Here is a 19185-nt window from a genome sequence, read left to right as displayed (position 1 = left end):
GCGACGTTATCATATCAGCCTAATCAACCAATTCCAACGGAACGAGGCAGCCTTCCGCGGAGAGCTCAACTATAGCGACATTGCGCTCCGCATGAAAACGCCGTATCAAATCAAATCAAATCAAATCAAATCAAATTAGTTTATTTTTCATCTCAAGGATGAGGGCCGCCGAGACACCGCTACACGTGCCAGTTGGTACTGAGAACCGATGTTGCTGCAGCAGAAGCTGACAGGCGTCGTGTAAGGCTGTTGATATGTCAACGATCAACACGGCGCACTGCGTGTTTCACGACCGTGCAATGCATTCTGGGTCAGGCTTTGCATGCAGATACCTCGGTTGACAGTCACCGAGAATAGCGTATAGCATAGGTCGGAGACACCACGGTCGCAGATGCAAAGTAACACCTTGTGCGGCCCAGCATCGAAAAGGAAAAAAGAAGTGAGAAGTACAGTTTTAGTTTTTCGTCGGCTTGGTGGTGTATTCTGTGACACGGGAGCGCGCGAGTACGTTGCTCCTGTCTTTGCATGAGGCACAAGGCAGCGAGTATTTAGGATCGCACTTCATCCACCCTAACGCCTGCCCCTTTACCGGGCTTCTTTTTAATTTTATTTTTCTTCTTTACACTTACCGAAAGAATGCGCGCGTACACGCCCTATTTCGGTCGCGTATAAAAAGTTGGGCACTCGGCAAAAGCGATGCGTAGCGGAGGCGGTGGCGAGCGAGGCATCTTGTGGAGGTTTTGGTTTTCCTTCAGTCGTCGGTCCCTGTCGCAGTCTGTCGACTCCGTGTGGAGCTCCCGGGAAGACGCACAGAATGTTTGCCGTAAGTAAGAAACGTTATCCGAGATTGTCCCTGACAGACTTGCCGAGGCAGTGCTCGTTTGCTCCCCTATGTCGCTGATAAGCTTGCCAATCGTTAAATTGATCAAGTGTTGTCGGAAGACAATAGACGCCGCAATCAATCTGACCGTTAACTCCGTCTTCCAGCGATGGCTTCCTCAAGTTGACGTTCACCGAAAACTGCAAGAACAGTGCCACGCTTGTGATGTCGCACATTCGGCAGCGTTACCGACTTAGGGAGACGATCGGTTCTTTTAGATAGCACAGCGATCCAATGGTTCACCACCTCCATGTGACCTTGTTACACCCTCGTCGTTCCAGATAGATAAAAAGCATAAAGTTTGTTCATACGCGCCTCTTCATTAGTTTAAATGTGATCGATTCTTTCTTTCCATTTTTAAATGTAATCCATTCTTGTCTCCATGAGCGACAACGAAAAATCTCTTTGGTAGAATCTGCTAGTAAAGAACCGAACAATTCATAACTGGAAGTATTGGCAGGGTTTTTAATGGTATGACACAGATCACAGAATGATTTCTGTCAAAGCATGTGAGTGCATACCATACTCATACAATAAAAATAGCTTTGGGACCTGCTACAAATGTACCTAGTCATGTCACCCATATATGCGCTGCAACTTTGCCACATATTACTGAACAATCGCGCTCTGAGCGATAGAGAAGTACGGCGAATTCGACAATAAGCCGAAATTCGACAGCGTCCAGAAAAGTATACCCCTATTGTCTGCGCCGTCTCGAGGTATTGAGTGGGCCACGTTCGCGTGCGCATGTTGGTGTCGCGTACACGCAGCTTCATCACATACAGCTGCTTCACCAGCGTTACCCAAGGCCGAGTTCACTCACCAGCGTGCATGGTACTCTCCACAAAGGCCGCCAGTTGTGGCACAGGCCTTGGGCCTTTTCTTCCTCTTTAACTCTGCCGTGACCATTCCTCTGACGACCTTCGTGGCGTTGCCGCGCAGCCCAGTGCAGTGATCCTCCTGGCTGTCGCGTGCACGGCCCACGCCGGCAACCTGGCCTCTCCTGTAGCGTATGGATACGCGGTGCCCGCTTCTCCATTCCTGGGCTACGGTCCCGCACCGTACGCGGTTCAGGCCGCCCCGGCATACGCGCAGGGCCCTGCACCTGCCGCTGCTGCTGCTCCGCCGCAGCCAAGGCCGCAGCCCGCCCCCTACACCACCCCGGCGGCACCAGTACGCGCACCTGCACCTGCACCTACACCACGACCGGTACCTGCGTATGCCGCACCGGCACCCGGCTACGCCGCACCGGCACCTGCATACGCCGCACGGGCGCCCGGCTATGCCGCACCGGGGCCGCAGCAGGCCATTACGAGCTCGTACTCGTTCAAGACGGTGCACGGAGCACCAGTGGCGCCCGCCCCCGTTGCCCCAGCCCCGGTGGCGGCTGCTCCAGCACCGGTGACCGCTGCTCCAGCACCGGTTGCTGCCGCACCAGCGCCGGCCGCTTACGCCGCTCCCGCTGCTCCTGTGCACAGGGTGAGGCGAAGAGAGATAGACGTACATGCGAAGAGAGGGAGGGGATGGGTGATGACCTTAATGCGGCGCTGGGTAGGTACTCCAAAGGCTAATCTTGTTGGCATAACACAAATACCCAAGAAAGTGGACGGAAAGGCGGCCGCCACGGTAGTAGCTTAACTGGTAGAGCGCCGCACGCGGAAGATGCTGGTTCGACTCCCACCTACGGCAAGTTGTCTTTTTGTCCGCTTTCATTTCTGCTTTCCTTAACATTACTAAGTTGCCGTTAAACGTTAGATTTTTTAAAATTTTCTTTGGGGGGGAGGGGCTATGGGGGTTGTGAGTTTATGGCTAACGAAAATCGAACCCTTCGGATTCTCTTTTTCTTCTCGTTCAGATATAAGCTACATCCTTTTATTTTGTTTCGTCTAAGCACGCAGTTGCTTCAGGATAACATTTTTTTTGCCGTTTTCACCTTACATCTGTTCGTCCTTCCTGCAAAGGTGTTTGCCAATCCGGGTGCGGCCGCAGCTCCGGTGGCGTATGCACCACCAGCAGCAGCTAAGGTGCTCGGAGCTCCTGCCGTGGCCTCCTACGGACCGTACCCCGCCGTCGGTTACGCCGTTGCAGGACACTACGGGAAATATTACGGATGTGAGTCAAACACGCTTCCTTCACGTCAAGTTGGACTGAAAGTTTCAACAGTAGTTCAATGTCTACCATGCATTGAAATGACTGCCACGGAAACAATCCGCACGCGGCGTAACAAGTTAATATGTCTTGTGTTCGAATCTTACGAATGTTCAACGGAATTGATGCGAATTCCAGATCGATTTTCTTAGAACGGCACAGGAATCGCACATAATTATTGGGCTACGCATGGAATTGCATCAGAAAGGCTAGCACAACTGAAGGGTGAGGTCGAGGGTGAAGGGCTTGACAGAGGCGAGAAAAAAAGGAGCCAAGCTCTCAGAGGCCGAAATTATAATGAGACCGCAACTATGAACTAGTGTAACGTGCGCCGTAAGCGATAGTTAGTTTTTGATTTCACTTATAGCGAGATCTCTAGTGGGATATGTCTCGATGGATCACGAAAGACTCATTGCCATATAACTCCTGTTGTCTTATATCCTTATTTTTATAGAATATAGGATAGCTTAGGCTGCGCCAACGCGAAACTCAGTTGCCGTAGACCGAATCAAAGGTTGAAAATTACGTCCTCTGGATAACAACTTTCTTATAAAAATGAACTTGAAGGAATAATTTATTTTGGAAAAGAAGGAAGCAGCAACAGAGAGGATCTGCTTTTTCAAGAAACCACCTGGCACCTCTTTCCTTCAGCCGACATTTTTACAGTATGAGACTTATCGTATAGGAGGGTTGCCTTGAACAGAATAGAGGTGACAGGTGGCTCATGACAAATACTGGTATTATTTTTTGATCACTTTCACTGTCTGGGCGATCATCACTCACCCTGTCTATCTGGTTTTTCAGGATGCCCCACCTGCGAGCAATTTCGGCAAGGACCAGCTGCCCGTTGGTCAAACTCGTTCTCCCACCGCCTGCAATACTCGACGATGCCGACTGTGTCACTCAGTGCAACACGCCGCGTCACCGCCCCGCAACTGCGATACATAGCCATCATCACCGTCCCACTGCTGTATACAGGAATAAAGATCAAGTTGCGACGCTATATGTGCTGCCCGCCTTTACGTGTTCTTGGCGTCCAGCATACATGCAACGACTGTCATCAACGAAACACACGTTTCATGCTTGAGCTGATAAATTCAGGCTTGTCGTCAGAAGAGTTGCGCCAATGGAAAGAAGGTCGTGCGTACGTCCATAACGCTAAGCCCGGCGTACAACAACGCCCTTATTGGCGCGTACAATAAGGCTTTGTGTGTTTTGATTGATTGCACGAAGTGCGAGTTTTGATTGATTGAGTCATTGGTTATCACTTTGCTCGCTTCTACCGAGCTTTCTCACTGACGCACATATCCTAGTATGGTATTGTATGGTAAAACTTTATTGAAGCCCTACGTATCCTGGTACCGCAACAAAATTATTTAGTGTTGGATTGTCAGCCGACGCGTCATCCTGATCAATGTGTCTGTACCTGCCGTTTTACTCCGGTGCTGCGTTGTGCCCGTAGCAGCAAGTTGGTTGGTAAAATGCTAGTGTGATTTAGCATCGCGGAGCTGAATATCATACCGTTACCTTACTCGCGCGCAAGCTAATCTGTGCCTTTGCAAGTTGCGATGCATTTCATGTAGCGCGCGCAAACCAAGGACAGCATTAGTACAGTGCCATATGTCTAGTCAAGAAACGATTTTCAAGAGAGATTTCGAAGTAGATGACCCAAAATTATGTAAGCGGGCGCTATCAACCCTGCGTAGGCCAGAATACGAGCAGAGTTTGGGTTCTCGGCTCATCCCATGCCAGTGATGCTGCTTTTGGGGCAAGCTAAAATGCTTGCGTCCACTAATATATATTTCCTGTGAGCACTCTCAGTGGAACTGCACCTGTTGCACGTATAGCATGACTCTACATGTAAGCACTGGACGTTATTGTGTTGTCCTTATGCCCTATGGAGAATACGTCTGCGAAGCTTTACTGGCTGGAAGGACCTGAAAGGCCATTTCGACTCTCTACCAGCCCAAATAGATTGAACGTATAATCCATCAATTACCTGCGAACAAAGCTCTCTCCGTTCATTGCCAGACTTCGTACAACTCAATTGAAGTTGGCGTCTACGAATGCCAGCGGCAAGCAGCGGCGTACCCGGCTGTCCGGTGCAGGGTGGACACTTCAATGCCACGCGGTGCGGACCGCTCGGGGACACGCCCCGTGGCGACGGCGAGCCTGACCCCATCCCTCTAGCGGCGACGCCGCAGCAGTGACCGCCGCCTTCTTTATAGGTGCGCCCACGCGCGCATGTGGCCGCAGCTTCGGCACGCACAGGGCCGAGGCCGACACTATTTCTCCCACAGAGAGAGAGAGAGAGAGAGAGAGAGAGAGAGAGAGAGAGAGAGAGAGAGAGAGAAAGTAAAGTGTGCGAGGCCGACCTGCGTGGTAGCAGAGTGATGGGGTGCGCCCATGCAAACGACCAACCGTTTGCACATTGCGAGTGTTGCTCACCAGCTGAAGCGGAACGGACGGGTGACGAGGGTCCCCCCCCCCCCCCCCACCCTTTCCGGCCAAATCCTCCTCCGCGACTTCTCCCGCCTCTAACGTGCCTTCGGTGCTCGCACATATGTCTTCCTCAGCCCACTTTTGGTGGTGCTGCGATCGAGGCCTTTCCATATGGCGCAGCTTGTCTGATACAGAGCACAGCTGTTTGAAAGCTATGTCAGTCGTGGTTCTGGCGCGTAAAAACCCGGAATTCAATTCAAAGCTATGTCTCAGTTATTCCGTGACACAACAGATAAGCCTTGACGAGGGCTCGTTGGAGGAAAGGTAGGAATGAGGTGTGTAACGATTGGCAATGGTCAAGTGAAAGGTGGTGTGCCGCTGCCTTTAATTAAGTCCTTGAAGTTCCCCACAATTAAACGCGCCTTCAAAACAGGCCTGCGAGATTCGAGCGGCACAATACGAGGAACCTTGATTGATTTGTTGAAGCAGGTCCCGGCACTTTCAACCTCTGTCAAGATTAACAGCCGTTGCTCGGAGCCTAATGTATATGAGCTGGAACTTGTTCTGAAGGTCTAGACACATCTTGATTTAACAGCTAAATCGCTATTTTGCTATGCTTACATATTATGGCTTGAAGGTTCTGCAAAAAACCATTGCATCTTAATCACAGTCCGAATAGTTAGAACGAAGATAAATTCAGTTTCCATGCGTTGCCTAAAGCTTTCATCGCTCAATGCAAGGGGCCGGTTGCAAAGTTGCTTTACGCACTTTCTACCTTCCAAGTGCGGTGCGCGCGATTGATTTGAGAGCCATTTTTTCGAAACAGAACATACCATCGCGAAGGGTCTTCGCCTCGCCCTAATTCAGCCTCATTGCAACCTCGCCGTAGCATTTTTTGGAGGCCAAGATACTTGGCACGACTGGTGGGATTTTCTTTGCCTTCGTTCTAAGTCGCTGGTGTGGGGGGCAAAGTATATATCCCTTGATTTGCTAGCGCTTTTGAGCTTATTTGGAATAGGCTAACATCCGTTTGCAGGCAGCCATTTTGTGCAACCTCCGAGGGGTTTGTACGACAGCTGCTCCATCTTCTTTGAGAGATTAAGCAGTCAAACGCGAGTGGGCTTTCGCCACCAATCTAGGAATGTGAGTGCGGTTGACGCACCCAATGCTTTCTTGGAATGCTATGACAAATCAGCCGGTACCGATAAAACATATGTTTCTTTACAACAAAGCTATTCTTGAGATCGTCGTGTAACGTTTTCTATGTTGTACTTGGTACTATATCGCTCTGGCTACTCTGAGAAAAAGCCGCGCAAGTTCTCCGAGAAAGCACAAAACAGTGTGTTCACCACTGAACATTCTTAAGTACAAGAAATGGTCCTGGAAGCAGAAAGAATAACAAGCCGAGAGTGTAGTATAAGCAACTCGTAGCGGTGTAGTCAGAGCCTGGGTTCGTGTGAAACGTTTTTCCGAGAGCAGTACCGGAAGATGGTTCCTTTTATTACATTGATAGACATATGAACCAGTCTTAACACAATATTCACTTTCTTCGGCCCTCCTTCTTCTAAGGCCATTCTCTCCCCTACCTTTTCACTTGCATATAGCATATACAGGCGAAAATCGTTACGCCGGGACGCCTTTCTGCTTTTATAAAGACAGCTCTCCTTCTTAATGCTGTATGCTGCTGCGCCCGTAAATTATCAGTTTACAAGAGAGAGAGAGAAATAAACTTTCTTTAAAAAGCAAGCGATGATGGTCGTTTCCTGGTGGGTGGTGGCCTCACTCCATGGCGCCGTGGTCCCTCACCGCCCGTCGCGCTTTCTCCACCAGTCGAAGCTGGTCCTCAGGGAACGAGCTGCATGGTCGGCAGTTTCTCCCACTACTCCAGAGTAAGTGAGTTTACAAAAAAGAAAAAAAAAGAATGGAGCAAACACGAGACAGAATTACTTCATGTGACCTTGGTCTTAAAATTTTGTACACAGCAACACATTCGTTTTTTTTTCAAAGCAACAAAAGTTTCAGGGCCCCGTGTAACCTTTGAAAGTTAGTGGCAACGAACCCTTCGATCGCCATGGACGGGGGATGAATGAGAAGAGCTACAAGAGCGGGGTTGCTGAACTATGCGTGTCGAGGATATTTCGGATCCGTTGATACGCCTGAATAGGCGGTGCGTATCGCTGCATGTCGCGCCCGACTCGACTGGTAACGCATGAGAAGGTCTGTTTGCGGAAGAGTGAGCACGGGACTACGTCGAGCAAAGATAAGGCACTTCTCAAGTATAGCAATTTTGGGACGACCAAAGCAAGGCCGTATGCCAACGTGGGTTGACGAATGATAGAAAGCGCAGGCTGTGCTCGGTACCGCGTAGCTTTGTGTGCGCGAGTATTGAGTCGCAAATCGGTATTGAGTGAACGCGCCCTCGTTCATCTCTAGAAACAATGTCGGAGTGAAGTAGATTTCTTGTCGTGCCGGTTCACGAAGCCTAATGAGATGTCAAAGACAAAGTTGAAACCGATATTGCAGTCGGAGTCGCGAGCAATGTCAGATGCATCGAGCAAGCGTTATAAGACACTTAGCGCACCATCGACGATAACAAAGTGGTCTTCAGTTCTTTCGTGGTACCGCCCGTGGCACAGCGATTGCTAGGGTTCACGAAACGACTGAAAAATACCTGCCAACGCTAAGAAGCTACTGGCCATTGGAGCCGCTGCAGAAACTTACCAACTTCTGCTGATTAACAAAAGCGAAGAAACCATGATCATAAAGCTGAGGACTGGTGATTCCAAATACTAAGACAGTCGCATTGGCTTAACGTGTAGATAAAAATTGGCCTTACAACGTCGTCTTTAACACACCGCTGCAACGTGCTCAGTTGGGTTGGTTTGTTGTACGCCTCGGCAAAAGTGAACTTAACGCTGCGATATATGGAGAAAGAAAGAACCACAAGGACTGAATCGTGTCCTTGTGGTTCCTTATGTGTATTTTATCGCGCTATTAAGTTTATGTTTGGATCATTACAAGCAGTTCTCGAGTTAAAACGCAATCGTTCCGCGCAGGTAATGGCCCAGGGTATCCACACATTCAATGGACAACTGCAGAATAAGGGCTCCGTGGTATGAGTCCCTCGATAGTGCACCACAGAGGACACTGTGATGATGCAGCTTCTCTCAGAGTTGCCGAGTCGCGCACGCCCGAGTACCTGACGGCTTATGGTAGAAATTCCGTTAGTTTCCAGGTATTTTCCCAAAGGCAGTTCCCTGTGAGCGAACAAGAAGCCTCAGATTCAAAAATACTGCAGGAAAGGTGCTCCTGTTCAGCCAATTCAAGAGAGAGATAGAGATAGAGAGAGAGAGAGATAAAGGAAAAACATGGAGACTAACCATAGGATATCTCTGGTTGGCTACCCTGTACCAGGAAAAGGGGAAAAGGGTACGAAATATGAGAGAAACAGAGGAAGAGAAATAAACAATACATAACTTTCTCTGTAGGCGCTGTCACACAGTCTGCCAGAGCGTTACATAATCATACGCAGTGTCAACGTCCCACTAATACATTCTACGTCACACAGTGCACAGTCACAACTTGTCGCACAGCCCGGTATCTCTTAAATAATGCAGCCGCGCCTTTATAACGGCTGGCGCTGATGCCCGTCTAGGCCAGTTTCTAATAATTTTAATTTACGTGAGTGGGCGCTTGTCCAATTGATCCAGCGTGCCGGAGAACGGTTACTCTTAGCAGGTTGAAACGAGGGCACCCGCAAAGTAAGTGCGCGATCGCTGCCACTGCAAATTCTCATTACTTCTTCCGTGCTCTATGGTCATCCGTCGCTTCTTGACTAGGAAAGACGGTGTCATTCTGCACATGCCTCAGTTAGGCCCCGTCCTAACTTATAATGTAGCGCACAAATACAAAAACCAATCAACAAGGACAATAACTCAAGCTAGCAAGCTGAAACCAACCACTGGGCTTGAATGCCGACAAGACAATGGTTTAGTACACTCTTCGCTTCTTTTGGGGATCCGCTCTGTACACCAAAACCACTCGACATCGTCGCGCCAGCAGCACCGGTGTGAACGCTACAATATCGCGAACACAATCATGAGTGCAGTAGTCATAACACCTCTATTACACTGCTGTATTCTCACTCCGTCGTGGCCGTCCGGCCTAAATGCTGGCCGTGCGGCCCAGGAAGGCCTTCCTCTGTATCGTTGCATCAGAAAATCGCTTCTTTAGCCACCGGCCCGTCTCCTCGGGCACTCACGCTGTCGTGACTCGCCCATGGCAGTCCATCCACGTGTGTCAAGTAACTTGAGCCGGCACGCGAGATCTTTGAGGAGGGGGTAAATATTGACCGGCGTAACACCGGGGCAGGGCCGAAGCCATCCGAGGTGGGAGTCGCGTGGCCTCGCAAAGCGCGCACAATTATCGCGCAGGCTCTCGGCGCCGCGAGCGCGCCCGGTTAATCGTCACCGTCCGAGCTGTCCGAAAGCTGTCATGGCTAGACTGTCGTGCATGCTTGCGCGGGAGCGGACGCACCAGCCCCCGTGCCGTCACCGCGCGGGTGACGACAGCCCTTGACACGTTCCCGTTTCTCGAACCCAGAGGCGATCGTGCAAGAAAGCAATGCGCACTGGAGGCTTTTCGTTGCATTGGAAAAAAAGAAAAAGGCAAGAGAGCTTCAATTTCGCCGGAAGCCTCTCTCTCTCTCTGTCTGTCTCGTTCTCGAGTGTCTCGGCTGCGTTATTTTACTTGACCAAAGGACAGCAACGTGAAGGTTAATAGCAGCGACGTAATATACATACTGATACCATTAAACTGACGCTCTGGCTACGAGTGCACAGAGAAACAAAGATGAAGCAACAATGCGCAAAAAAAAGCACCCCGTTGCGGCCTAAGGGTACGCTTGAGCGGGTCAGTTGTATACGTGTATTGTCGTGTATACGTGTATACGTGTAGTGTCGTGAAAAGAAATAATACGTAGTAGACCAGGATAATCGCGACATCAGGCTGGTGTCTTTCTTGAAATCACCTGTTCTGCGCGGTTCCTTTTATTCGTGTGCTGTTGGTAGGTGCTGTTAACGGGGGAAAATGAAAGTCAAAGGAGTACATACAACCGTGGCCCCGGGCCTTGTACTCATGGCGTAGCCTGATGGCAGAGACGGCTATAAAAACAACGACGAAATAACGATGCGAGGGGAACCTTAAAAAAAAGTGTCTTTAGGAAACAAGAGCTTCATCGTAGAGAGAGTATTTTGGCAGGGTTGCTTAACCTTGCGCCCTTTTCGGGTCGATTGGTATCACCAGGTTAGAAGGAGATACGCGTACATTATTTGTAGTTTACGCTGCATGCGCGCGTTACGCCGATAACCCACAGATTACTGTCCACCGCATTGTTCACGTTCGATCAGAGCACACAAGTATGCCGTTCTTTTGCAAGCATGCAATGAAGAGACCGACTTGTCATTTGGTTCACGACTTCCTCACCGTGGAAACGCACCGCTCCTTTGAATGTCGAACTTTTATCGGTGCGATTCATTCCAGTATCTGCGGCGCTTGCACAAGCCGACGTGGCACTGCCATTAAAGATTTGTGTGGACATGGTTGGATCGGTGTGTACCCGGTCCGCGGAACTCCTGATTTGAAGTATTAAACTGCGCATTGCCTAACTGCTTAAAAAAGAAGAAACAAAGAAAAACTGTGGGCTATTTTCTGAAGAAATTGCGTGCTATATTTTGAAGAATTTGCGATGGTGTGACTGAGGAAAATCTGGAGTACCTCAAACTGTGGTGACCGCTCGAATACCATTGCGCCTGTCGCGCGAATTTCACACGATTATCGTCGCGATTTATGTGAACAGGTTTTGCCATTCGTAGAGAATGACGTGGTTACTCTCTCTAGCCGTCATCATACCGGCTACACACACATCGAACTGGCTCAGTTCTGGTAAAATGTTTTCACGTTATTACTCTAAATTAATTAACGTACTATACAAGCACACGAACATTTTCACAAATGTCACGGAAGCTTATGCTGTCCTTCTTTATTTATTTGCTCGAGCCCGCAAAACAATTAGCTGTTTGACATCGGCAAGGTAGGTGACTTTGAGTGTATATGGCGTTAAGTTTCCAGGGGCCGTATTTCAGCAGCAGGCAAAAAAGACGGAACCAGCGGATGGCAAAATGCGGCACTAACGATTACGGTGGTCGAAGATCACTCAAATAGGACCGGTTTTGAAAGAACTGTCAGTAGGTGTGAAAATAAAACGAAATTTTCGATATATATAAATCCAATATATGACCAGCTCCGCAACCGGATCAGGAACAAGTGCATTTAACGTGTGGCAGTGATTGTCCTTGCCTTGAAACAGCGACTTGCCCGCACATCCCACCACACCTCTCGTTCGTATTGACAAGCGTTGACAGCGACGGACACAACAGCAGAACATTTAATCAACGCCGCAGTGACACACCACGCGCTCTCGCGTTTATCAGCACGGGAGCACCGACAAACGACTTGACCCCGCCCGTGCACTTTATCATGACCCTCCTGATCCACCGCCTAATAGGCACCGGAAAGGGTCGCCGCGATTTCGAAAGTTCCACCTTCGAAGCGGCCGACCCTGGCGCGAGAGGGTGAGATTGAAATAATTTTTGTTGCTGGTTTGTTTCTATCGCCATCATTGCCGGCGTTGCGCTGTGCCGTGCATTTCTCCGCAATCCATCCACACGTCTCTGACGACCAAGCGGGCCGCGAAGCTTGCGAGCACGCAAACAAGCAAGCAAACAAACCACGGCCCAACGAGCCGGAGATGTCATTCCTCAACGGCGCGGTGAAAGGGAAAGCCCCAGAGTAGGTCATGACTCGCGCGCGGAGGGGCCAGGAAGGAACTCTCCGGCTTCCTTCCAGCACGCCGCCACCTTCTTCGCACGCCAGATACGACGACCTGGGTCATCAGGAACGCGCGGTGCCTCCCCCTTCCCTCCTCGCTTTCATGCCCGCGCGCAGTCAAAGAGTTCGGGGGTTGAGAGAGGGGGAGAAAATAGGCACCAGGGGCGCCCCCGTTCGTTGCAGCGACCACCGCTCATGCGATGTGACTAGTCCGCGTACTCTCTCTTCTTGGTTTTGAATTAGCGCGCGGCGACTCCTCCCCGTTCCACGTCAGAAATGGCCAACACGGCGGACAGGCCAAGACCAAGGGGAGAGGGATTGCCGCACAGAAAGCGCGAGGGGAGGTCACGTGGACCTGCGACGTGCAGGCACGCGCGTTTTGTATATAAAGCGGCCGATCAGCGGGACTCAGACCATCGCCACCCGGTGTCCTACCTCTCCAACACTCGTGACTACCACCCCGCAACTTCCCGACCATCTCACTTCCTACCCACGCGGCAGGCTATCATCCCCACCGAGTCAACATGAACACCGTAAGTGGAATGCGCAGGAAGGCCATCGGGGTTCAACCAGGAAGCGCACTAATGGCATATACTAAACGAGTGCATAATGCGGCAGCTTGTGAAAAAAAATTGAATATTATACAGGGCATTGCGATCAGTTCGGCCGGGAAAGGAATTCAGCGGGAAGGGCTGAATCATTTAAGACCGCGCCGAATTATTCACAGGGCATCAAAGTTACCGACCATGATATTTTTCTATGCTCCTAGGAGCCAATTAAAAACGTTAATCAAGTCTGCTACTCAGTTCCAGGGAGTAGGCAGCTTCACTAAATCGGCTGCGAGTATTTCGCTATACAAGTCACTTCGTTATATCCGGTATTTTGTAGGCGAGGGTTAGCGTATTTCGTTCCGACTTTTTTATTTTGCCTCTTTAGTCTCATTTACTTAACATCGTTCATGTGGTCACGTTTTCTCCACATGCTCGTTTAATACACTCGCGAGAAGTTCAAAGGTATAAGTGCCCCCGTAAACAATTGAACATATTGGCGATTAATGGGGCATAAAAGCGGGAGTAGCAAGTTTCAGCATGAGTTCACAAGCGCTGGTCAATTGTAATTTAAATTCAACGTCTCACCATAGTAATTAATGGTCACATATAGACATACGAATTTCATGTAAGAATCTTCGAGCGCGGAGCCTGTGCAGTAAGAAAGCGAGAAAACGTGTCTGTCATTCCGCTAGGTAGCGCTAGATCGTGTGCAATAAGCAATACAAAAAAACCTGTTTGCAATGGCTACTACCACTGATGATAGAGGAGGTGCCCTTAATGAACGCTCTAAAGCGCTGAAAAATGACTGAGCCTTTTACGATGTACTTATTCTATTACGCAAGTCACACTAAGACGCATTCAACAAGGAGTGAATGAGCGTTTCACATGTGCGATATCAATGTTGCCTCGGCAAAGCACGCCCAATCTTAGGCGAACTGATTGCTTGCAATCCGCCCCTGACCGTGAACTCCTCAGAACGAAGGTCGCGAAGAGCTCATCAGAACGATCAAACAGTATTCCTCTATCTGAATCAACGGTGTAAGTTTACCCGAGATGTATAAGAACGACATTACAAAGAAGCGCGTTACGACCCCTCAAAAAATTGCGGAACCAGCAAAGCATGCCGAGGAATGCGACCGATGCGAGAATGTTTATCACGTGGAGGTGTGTCACCGATTCACGCTCCGAAGACTCCCGCGTCACATGAACGGAAAGTGTTCCCAAAACCTGGTTGCGGCGGAATTATAATGGGCGTGCAGTGCTTTCGCGTTCCGAGATTTCCCCGAGTTGGAGGCGACAGTTTCCCGAACTACGGGGACGTTTCCTCGCGCCGAAGTTGAATATGTCGCTTGCTGCAGTAAAATTTACTTAAATTTTGCTCGGGTTGAAGTAACCCGCATTACATGGGGCTTCGTATGTAACATTATTTAGCGCAAACTGCCATTGTTTAAGGGGCAAGGAGGGCCGTTTCCGCGCAATAATATTTAAGAAATGTGCACTTTTGTGACAGGTATACAATCTGAAGAATGTATACTATTGCGACTACACGAAAACACTACAGGAGAGCGGTAGCCTGTGTGATGTTAAAATTGCGCTAAGCAGCCTATTACAAAAAAAATGTGCGGCAGTCATCGGCAGTTATTGTCAATGTAAGCGAATAGTAGACCGCTTGGGGAAAAATATTCGCTTTATTAAAGGAATTACGCGCGTCGAAGTCATGTTTTTGTGGCCGTGAGGATATTTAGGTTGCGTTTGTCGTTTCGTCGCGTAACTCTGTGTAGAACTGAGCCGCTAACCAGTACAATCTGTAGTGGTATAGTATAGGTGGCTGCGCAAATAAGCCGCTCGTCTTGAGGCACATGTTCCCAGCTACTCTGACAGGCCTGACGCATGTGACCATGGACAGAACTGAAATGGCCGCGACCATGGCCTCCGAGATCGTCCCCGCGCGCAGGGTGATATACCACTCGCTCCAGTAAAATTTACTTAAATTGTATTCGGGTGATCGAATTCGAGGGTTATCTCGGAGGCCGTCGCCACGTCGGTCGTTTGCAAGAGCCGACAGGCACGCGTCTCTTATCGTCCACTGTGTCCTGCCATTACTGTGGCCTTCCTGCCGGACGGCGTCGGCATATTTCAGCAATACGCGCTCAAACTGCTGGAGTGCCGCTTCCGGGCCAGCGTTGGTTCCTCCGTGATGTCGTGGCACGCGTGCGCGAGAGAAGAACGCTCAAAACGTGGCGCGTTGTTCGCAGATGGTCAGCGCCCTCGTCCTGCTCGTCGCCACGTGCACGGCCGTGCACGCCGGCGTTGTGGCCGCGCCCGCGCTGGCGTACGCGCCCGTGGTGCACGGCTACGCCGTGGCTGCTGCCCCCGTGGCCACCTCGTACGCGACGAAGACGGTCCACTCGGTGGCGCCCGTGCTGGCTGCTGCGCCTCTGAAGGTGAGCCCCCACCGATCGCCATGGTTGCACTTAAGCCTGTGAGCACGCGTGTGGTTCTGTAGAACACAGGGCGCGCACTCGTAGCCGTTATTCGAGCGTGGCTCCATGTTATTAAACTTCGGTTAAATATTTTTTTTTTGTCAGCCGGTTCTGAAAAACAGGGTAGACGATGGAAAGCAGAACGTAGCATAAGGAAGATTTACGAGTGGGGGCAAAGTACCTTCCACAGATACGGCTCCCTCAAACAGGTCGAAAGAACAACTCGGCATGTCGTGAACACCCACAGGCCTCTCTCGACACGCTGTGAGCCGGCTACTCCATCGGGGGCCTAGACGGTTGAAATATGCATTGCATTAGCTTAGACAGGGCTAAGCAAGATGTAAAGTTGGGTGAGTTGGTAAAGGGGAAGGCGCGAAAATTTGAGGATTACAAAAGGCCGGCACCTCAAGCGCTGACTGGCAACTGATGTTCATTGCGCAGAACGTTCGATAAACATGCACGGTGCTATCCACGGAAACGAATAAAATGCAGTATAAAGAACACTATATCGCCGTAAGTGCGACTGTGAATCAAGATTTGGTGAAATTAAGCATAGCTGTTCAGACGTAGGCAGGAAGTCGAAGTCTAGTACATTGGCAAAATCCCTTAGCCAAACGTCGAAAGCGTTCCACGAGGAGATCAGTTCTTTAGGTAATCTTTACTTATGTGCCCTGAGCTGCGTCGTTTAATTATTATATTATTTTTATCTTGGCATGGTGTGATGTATTGTGCGACTGCTATTTAGATATCCTTTTCTTTCTTTTCGGTATAGATACTGGTGCGTATGTTCAATGGGCGTTTGTGCGGTAAACTTAAGTTGCGAGCAAGCTCTTGCGGCGTGCGCTCTTCAGTCGTGCTTGTATTTTTCATGCTGTACCCTTTACTGCGATTAGGCAGGGCAGCGTACGCCATAGTTAAAAGGCAGTGGTGTACAGTTCTGTCCGCTGGAGAAGGTCCACGCATCTGACGTGCTATATGCAGACGATATTTGCTTGACATTACTGTAGCCATTTGACGCCGCGGGACTGCGGCTACTCAATACTACGGCTCATATTATGAAAAACGTGAACCGACAAACACCATCGTTAATTACGTCTTCTAGAATGCTTTAAAGCACGACCCTAAATCAGCGGTTATATTCGCCATCTATAAGTTTTCTCTTCTGCAGCTGGACACTTTTGGACTGAGCGTTCGTCTATTTGCTCTTTAATATCCTCAGGTGGCCGCACCCTACGCGTACGCCGCCCCAGTGGTGAAGGCTGTTGCCCCAGCTTACCCTGCGCTCGCCCTTGGCTACGGCCACGGCTACGGCCACGGCTATGGTCACTACGGCTACGGTTTGGCCCCGGCCTACGGAGCCTTCGCCTACGCAGCGCCGGCCGCTAAGCTCGTGGGACCGGCCTACGCAGCAGCCCCGTACTACGCCGGCTACAAGCACTACTGTGAGTATTCGCGTGCTCTCTGCAGCACAGCTTGTGCGAATGCCTTTATTCGTTATGTTCTGGCTTACGTAAGATCATCCTTGTAATTGCGTGGAGCTAACTGGTGCCGAGTTAATCAGCCTGCATAAAAACAGTGAATCTTGCTAGGGCTAGAACGTTCTCTATGCAGGCGCGCGATTGAACAAGTCGAGTATATTTTTTTGTGCTTAAAGTTTGACATGTAGCGTATGTGGAGTGGTTTTCGTTCATTCAGAACGAGCGGGCTGCCCAATACAGCCCTAAAACATGGGTGCCTAAGGGGGCTCGCTACTGTACTTGATAAATTCATTAGATATAATATGAACAAATAAATGAACATCATATTATCTTAGTGAGAATCTATTTAGGCTCTGCTTAGCCATTTCGGCGGCGATAATGATGAGGGTAAAGCGTACTTTCCGCCTTGCCTTTTGGTAATACTACCATACAATAAATATATAACTGAGACAGCTAGGAGAAGGCAGGACGCCAAACCAGCTTCTCAACATGCCATGCCTACACGCGTTCATTATCGCGCAGCTAATCTACGACGCATAATTGATATCGATCAGTCATGCCTAATTTGGTGTGTGACTCTTCGAGAAATGCTCCACCCTCACGCCCAATTATCTTCCTTTCAGAAATCACCGCCGAAGAGCAGTAAGCAGTGGTTCAACTTGCCTCCAGGAGCGGAAGAGTGATAAGATGGCTTCTACTGTTGGCAGAAAAAAAAGAAAAAGAAAAACAAAATACTCACGTGGAATTGTGTGAGGTGTGTAAATGTTGTATAGAAAAAAAAGTGTTGCGTGCGAATAAAACGTGCTCTGTGCGTGCAAATGTCGAGCGTGATTCTCGTTTCTCGACGAGCAACGACACTTCGTTCACCTCCTACCTTCACGGTATAGCTCCGCTACAATTACACGCAGCCGTGGCTCTGGCTATACGACCTGATGCAGCTGGGAACGAGGTCGCGGCTTCGATTATCTTCCGACGTCGACAGTATGCAAAAACCTTTCTGTACTTCGATTGTAGTGCGCGTTGGAGAACACCGAGGAATGAAACTTCTCTCCCAGCCACCAGCTGTAGCCTCTCTCAACGCTAAAGTGCTGCTTTTGGAGGCGAAACCTCATCGATCAAACAAACAACGATTAAGCGGACAGGCGTCACGCAGCTGTATGTAAAAGAAAAATTAGGATCTTGCATCCACAACGTATCAGAGGTCATGTAGCCAACAAGGAGCCCGCACTGTCTTGATGAGAGCTCACTGTCTTACAAAACGCGCATCTGAAACACCAATGCATTTCGACGGCTGGCCAAGATTGTTCTAGCCTTGTTGAATATTTCACCAATTTATCTTAGCGTGGAAGCCGGCTATCCGTCGATTGACAAAATTTGCAATTGTATGCGCACAAGTTTGTATACCAAGAATGCCACTAGATCAATTCATAAAGGCTAGCTTCCTCTTGTATTTTAAGGTGGACACGGCATGCGCGTCAGTGTGCAGTAACTTCTGTTAGATTATAATAGGCTACCTTATTTTGCTGTACTTATGTCAGAAAAGTAGGGAGCATGAAACAGGAGCTCCCTGTACCGAATGCGGATTACTATCTGCACAAACTCTCTCGTGCCCAGAACCATTCAGTAGTTTAATGGAGGATTTGGTGCGTAAGAATATCTGTCAACGAATCTTATAGTGTTGTAAGAATAAACGAAAACTATGTATATGCATTACCAAAATTTCTGAATTGGCATCAGTATGAGCGCTGGAAAAACTTTGAAAAAGAAAACTCCTTATGGCAGTTATACACACGGTACGAAACGGTGATCTGTATAAGTATTCATATACTTGAACACAACCCCAGCGAAGAGCTGCAGATTTTGGCGCTTCCTTTCTGATATTTTTAGTAGAGAACTCTCTTTTCATGCACTTTGGGCAAACCCAAGTTTAAGAAGTCCAAATTAGCCTTCTTGCAATGTTGAAAGCCCGTGACGCAGGTGAGCCAGTTCTGATAGACATACAACACATCCTTTCTTATGCATGAGTACCAAATGTCAACATCCATCAAGGATTTAAAGCTGTTATCTTCAACCATCTGCAGGGCAGCAAACCGATTATTGCGATGTGGTTAACCTCTCTTGCCTTCCCCCCTCTCTTTCTCTTCAACGATTCTAATGCGAGATGTAAGCACTTAAGAAGAAAGCCGTCACTCTCGGCCGCGAAACCGATAAACCTCTCTCAGAGACTAACCCATCAGGAAATTTGGTATGTGAGTGGTGGTGGTGGTGTTGCAAGCAGGCGGGGTTAGTCTGGCATACATAGCCGGCAATTGTTC

The 19185-nt window shown here is 49.3% G+C and overlaps 2 protein-coding genes across 2 annotated transcripts; both read left to right on the top strand.

Moving 5' to 3' along the window:
* Positions 1–414: 414 nt before the first annotated feature.
* On the top strand, positions 415–2741 carry LOC139060346 (uncharacterized). Its single transcript, XM_070539461.1, has 3 exons — positions 415–823; positions 1823–2359; positions 2736–2741. The coding sequence occupies exons 1-3, from the start codon at positions 815–817 to the stop codon at positions 2739–2741; spliced, it is 552 nt and encodes a 183-aa protein (XP_070395562.1). The 5' UTR covers positions 415–814.
* Positions 2742–12756: 10015 nt separating this feature from the next.
* Positions 12757–17689, top strand: LOC139060140 (cuticle protein 70, isoforms A and B-like). The gene is made up of 4 exons (XM_070539045.1): positions 12757–12891; positions 15165–15353; positions 16612–16834; positions 17494–17689. Coding segments are annotated over exons 1-4 (423 nt in total). The 5' UTR covers positions 12757–12882; the 3' UTR covers positions 17496–17689.
* The last annotated feature ends 1496 nt before the right edge of the window (positions 17690–19185 follow it).

This window comes from Dermacentor albipictus, chromosome 5 (assembly GCF_038994185.2).
Source record: "Dermacentor albipictus isolate Rhodes 1998 colony chromosome 5, USDA_Dalb.pri_finalv2, whole genome shotgun sequence".
In the NCBI taxonomy this organism is placed as follows: domain Eukaryota; kingdom Metazoa; phylum Arthropoda; class Arachnida; order Ixodida; family Ixodidae; genus Dermacentor; species Dermacentor albipictus.
The sequence above is the reverse complement of the archived record's forward strand: the minus strand, read 5'-3'. Positions and strand labels throughout refer to the sequence as shown.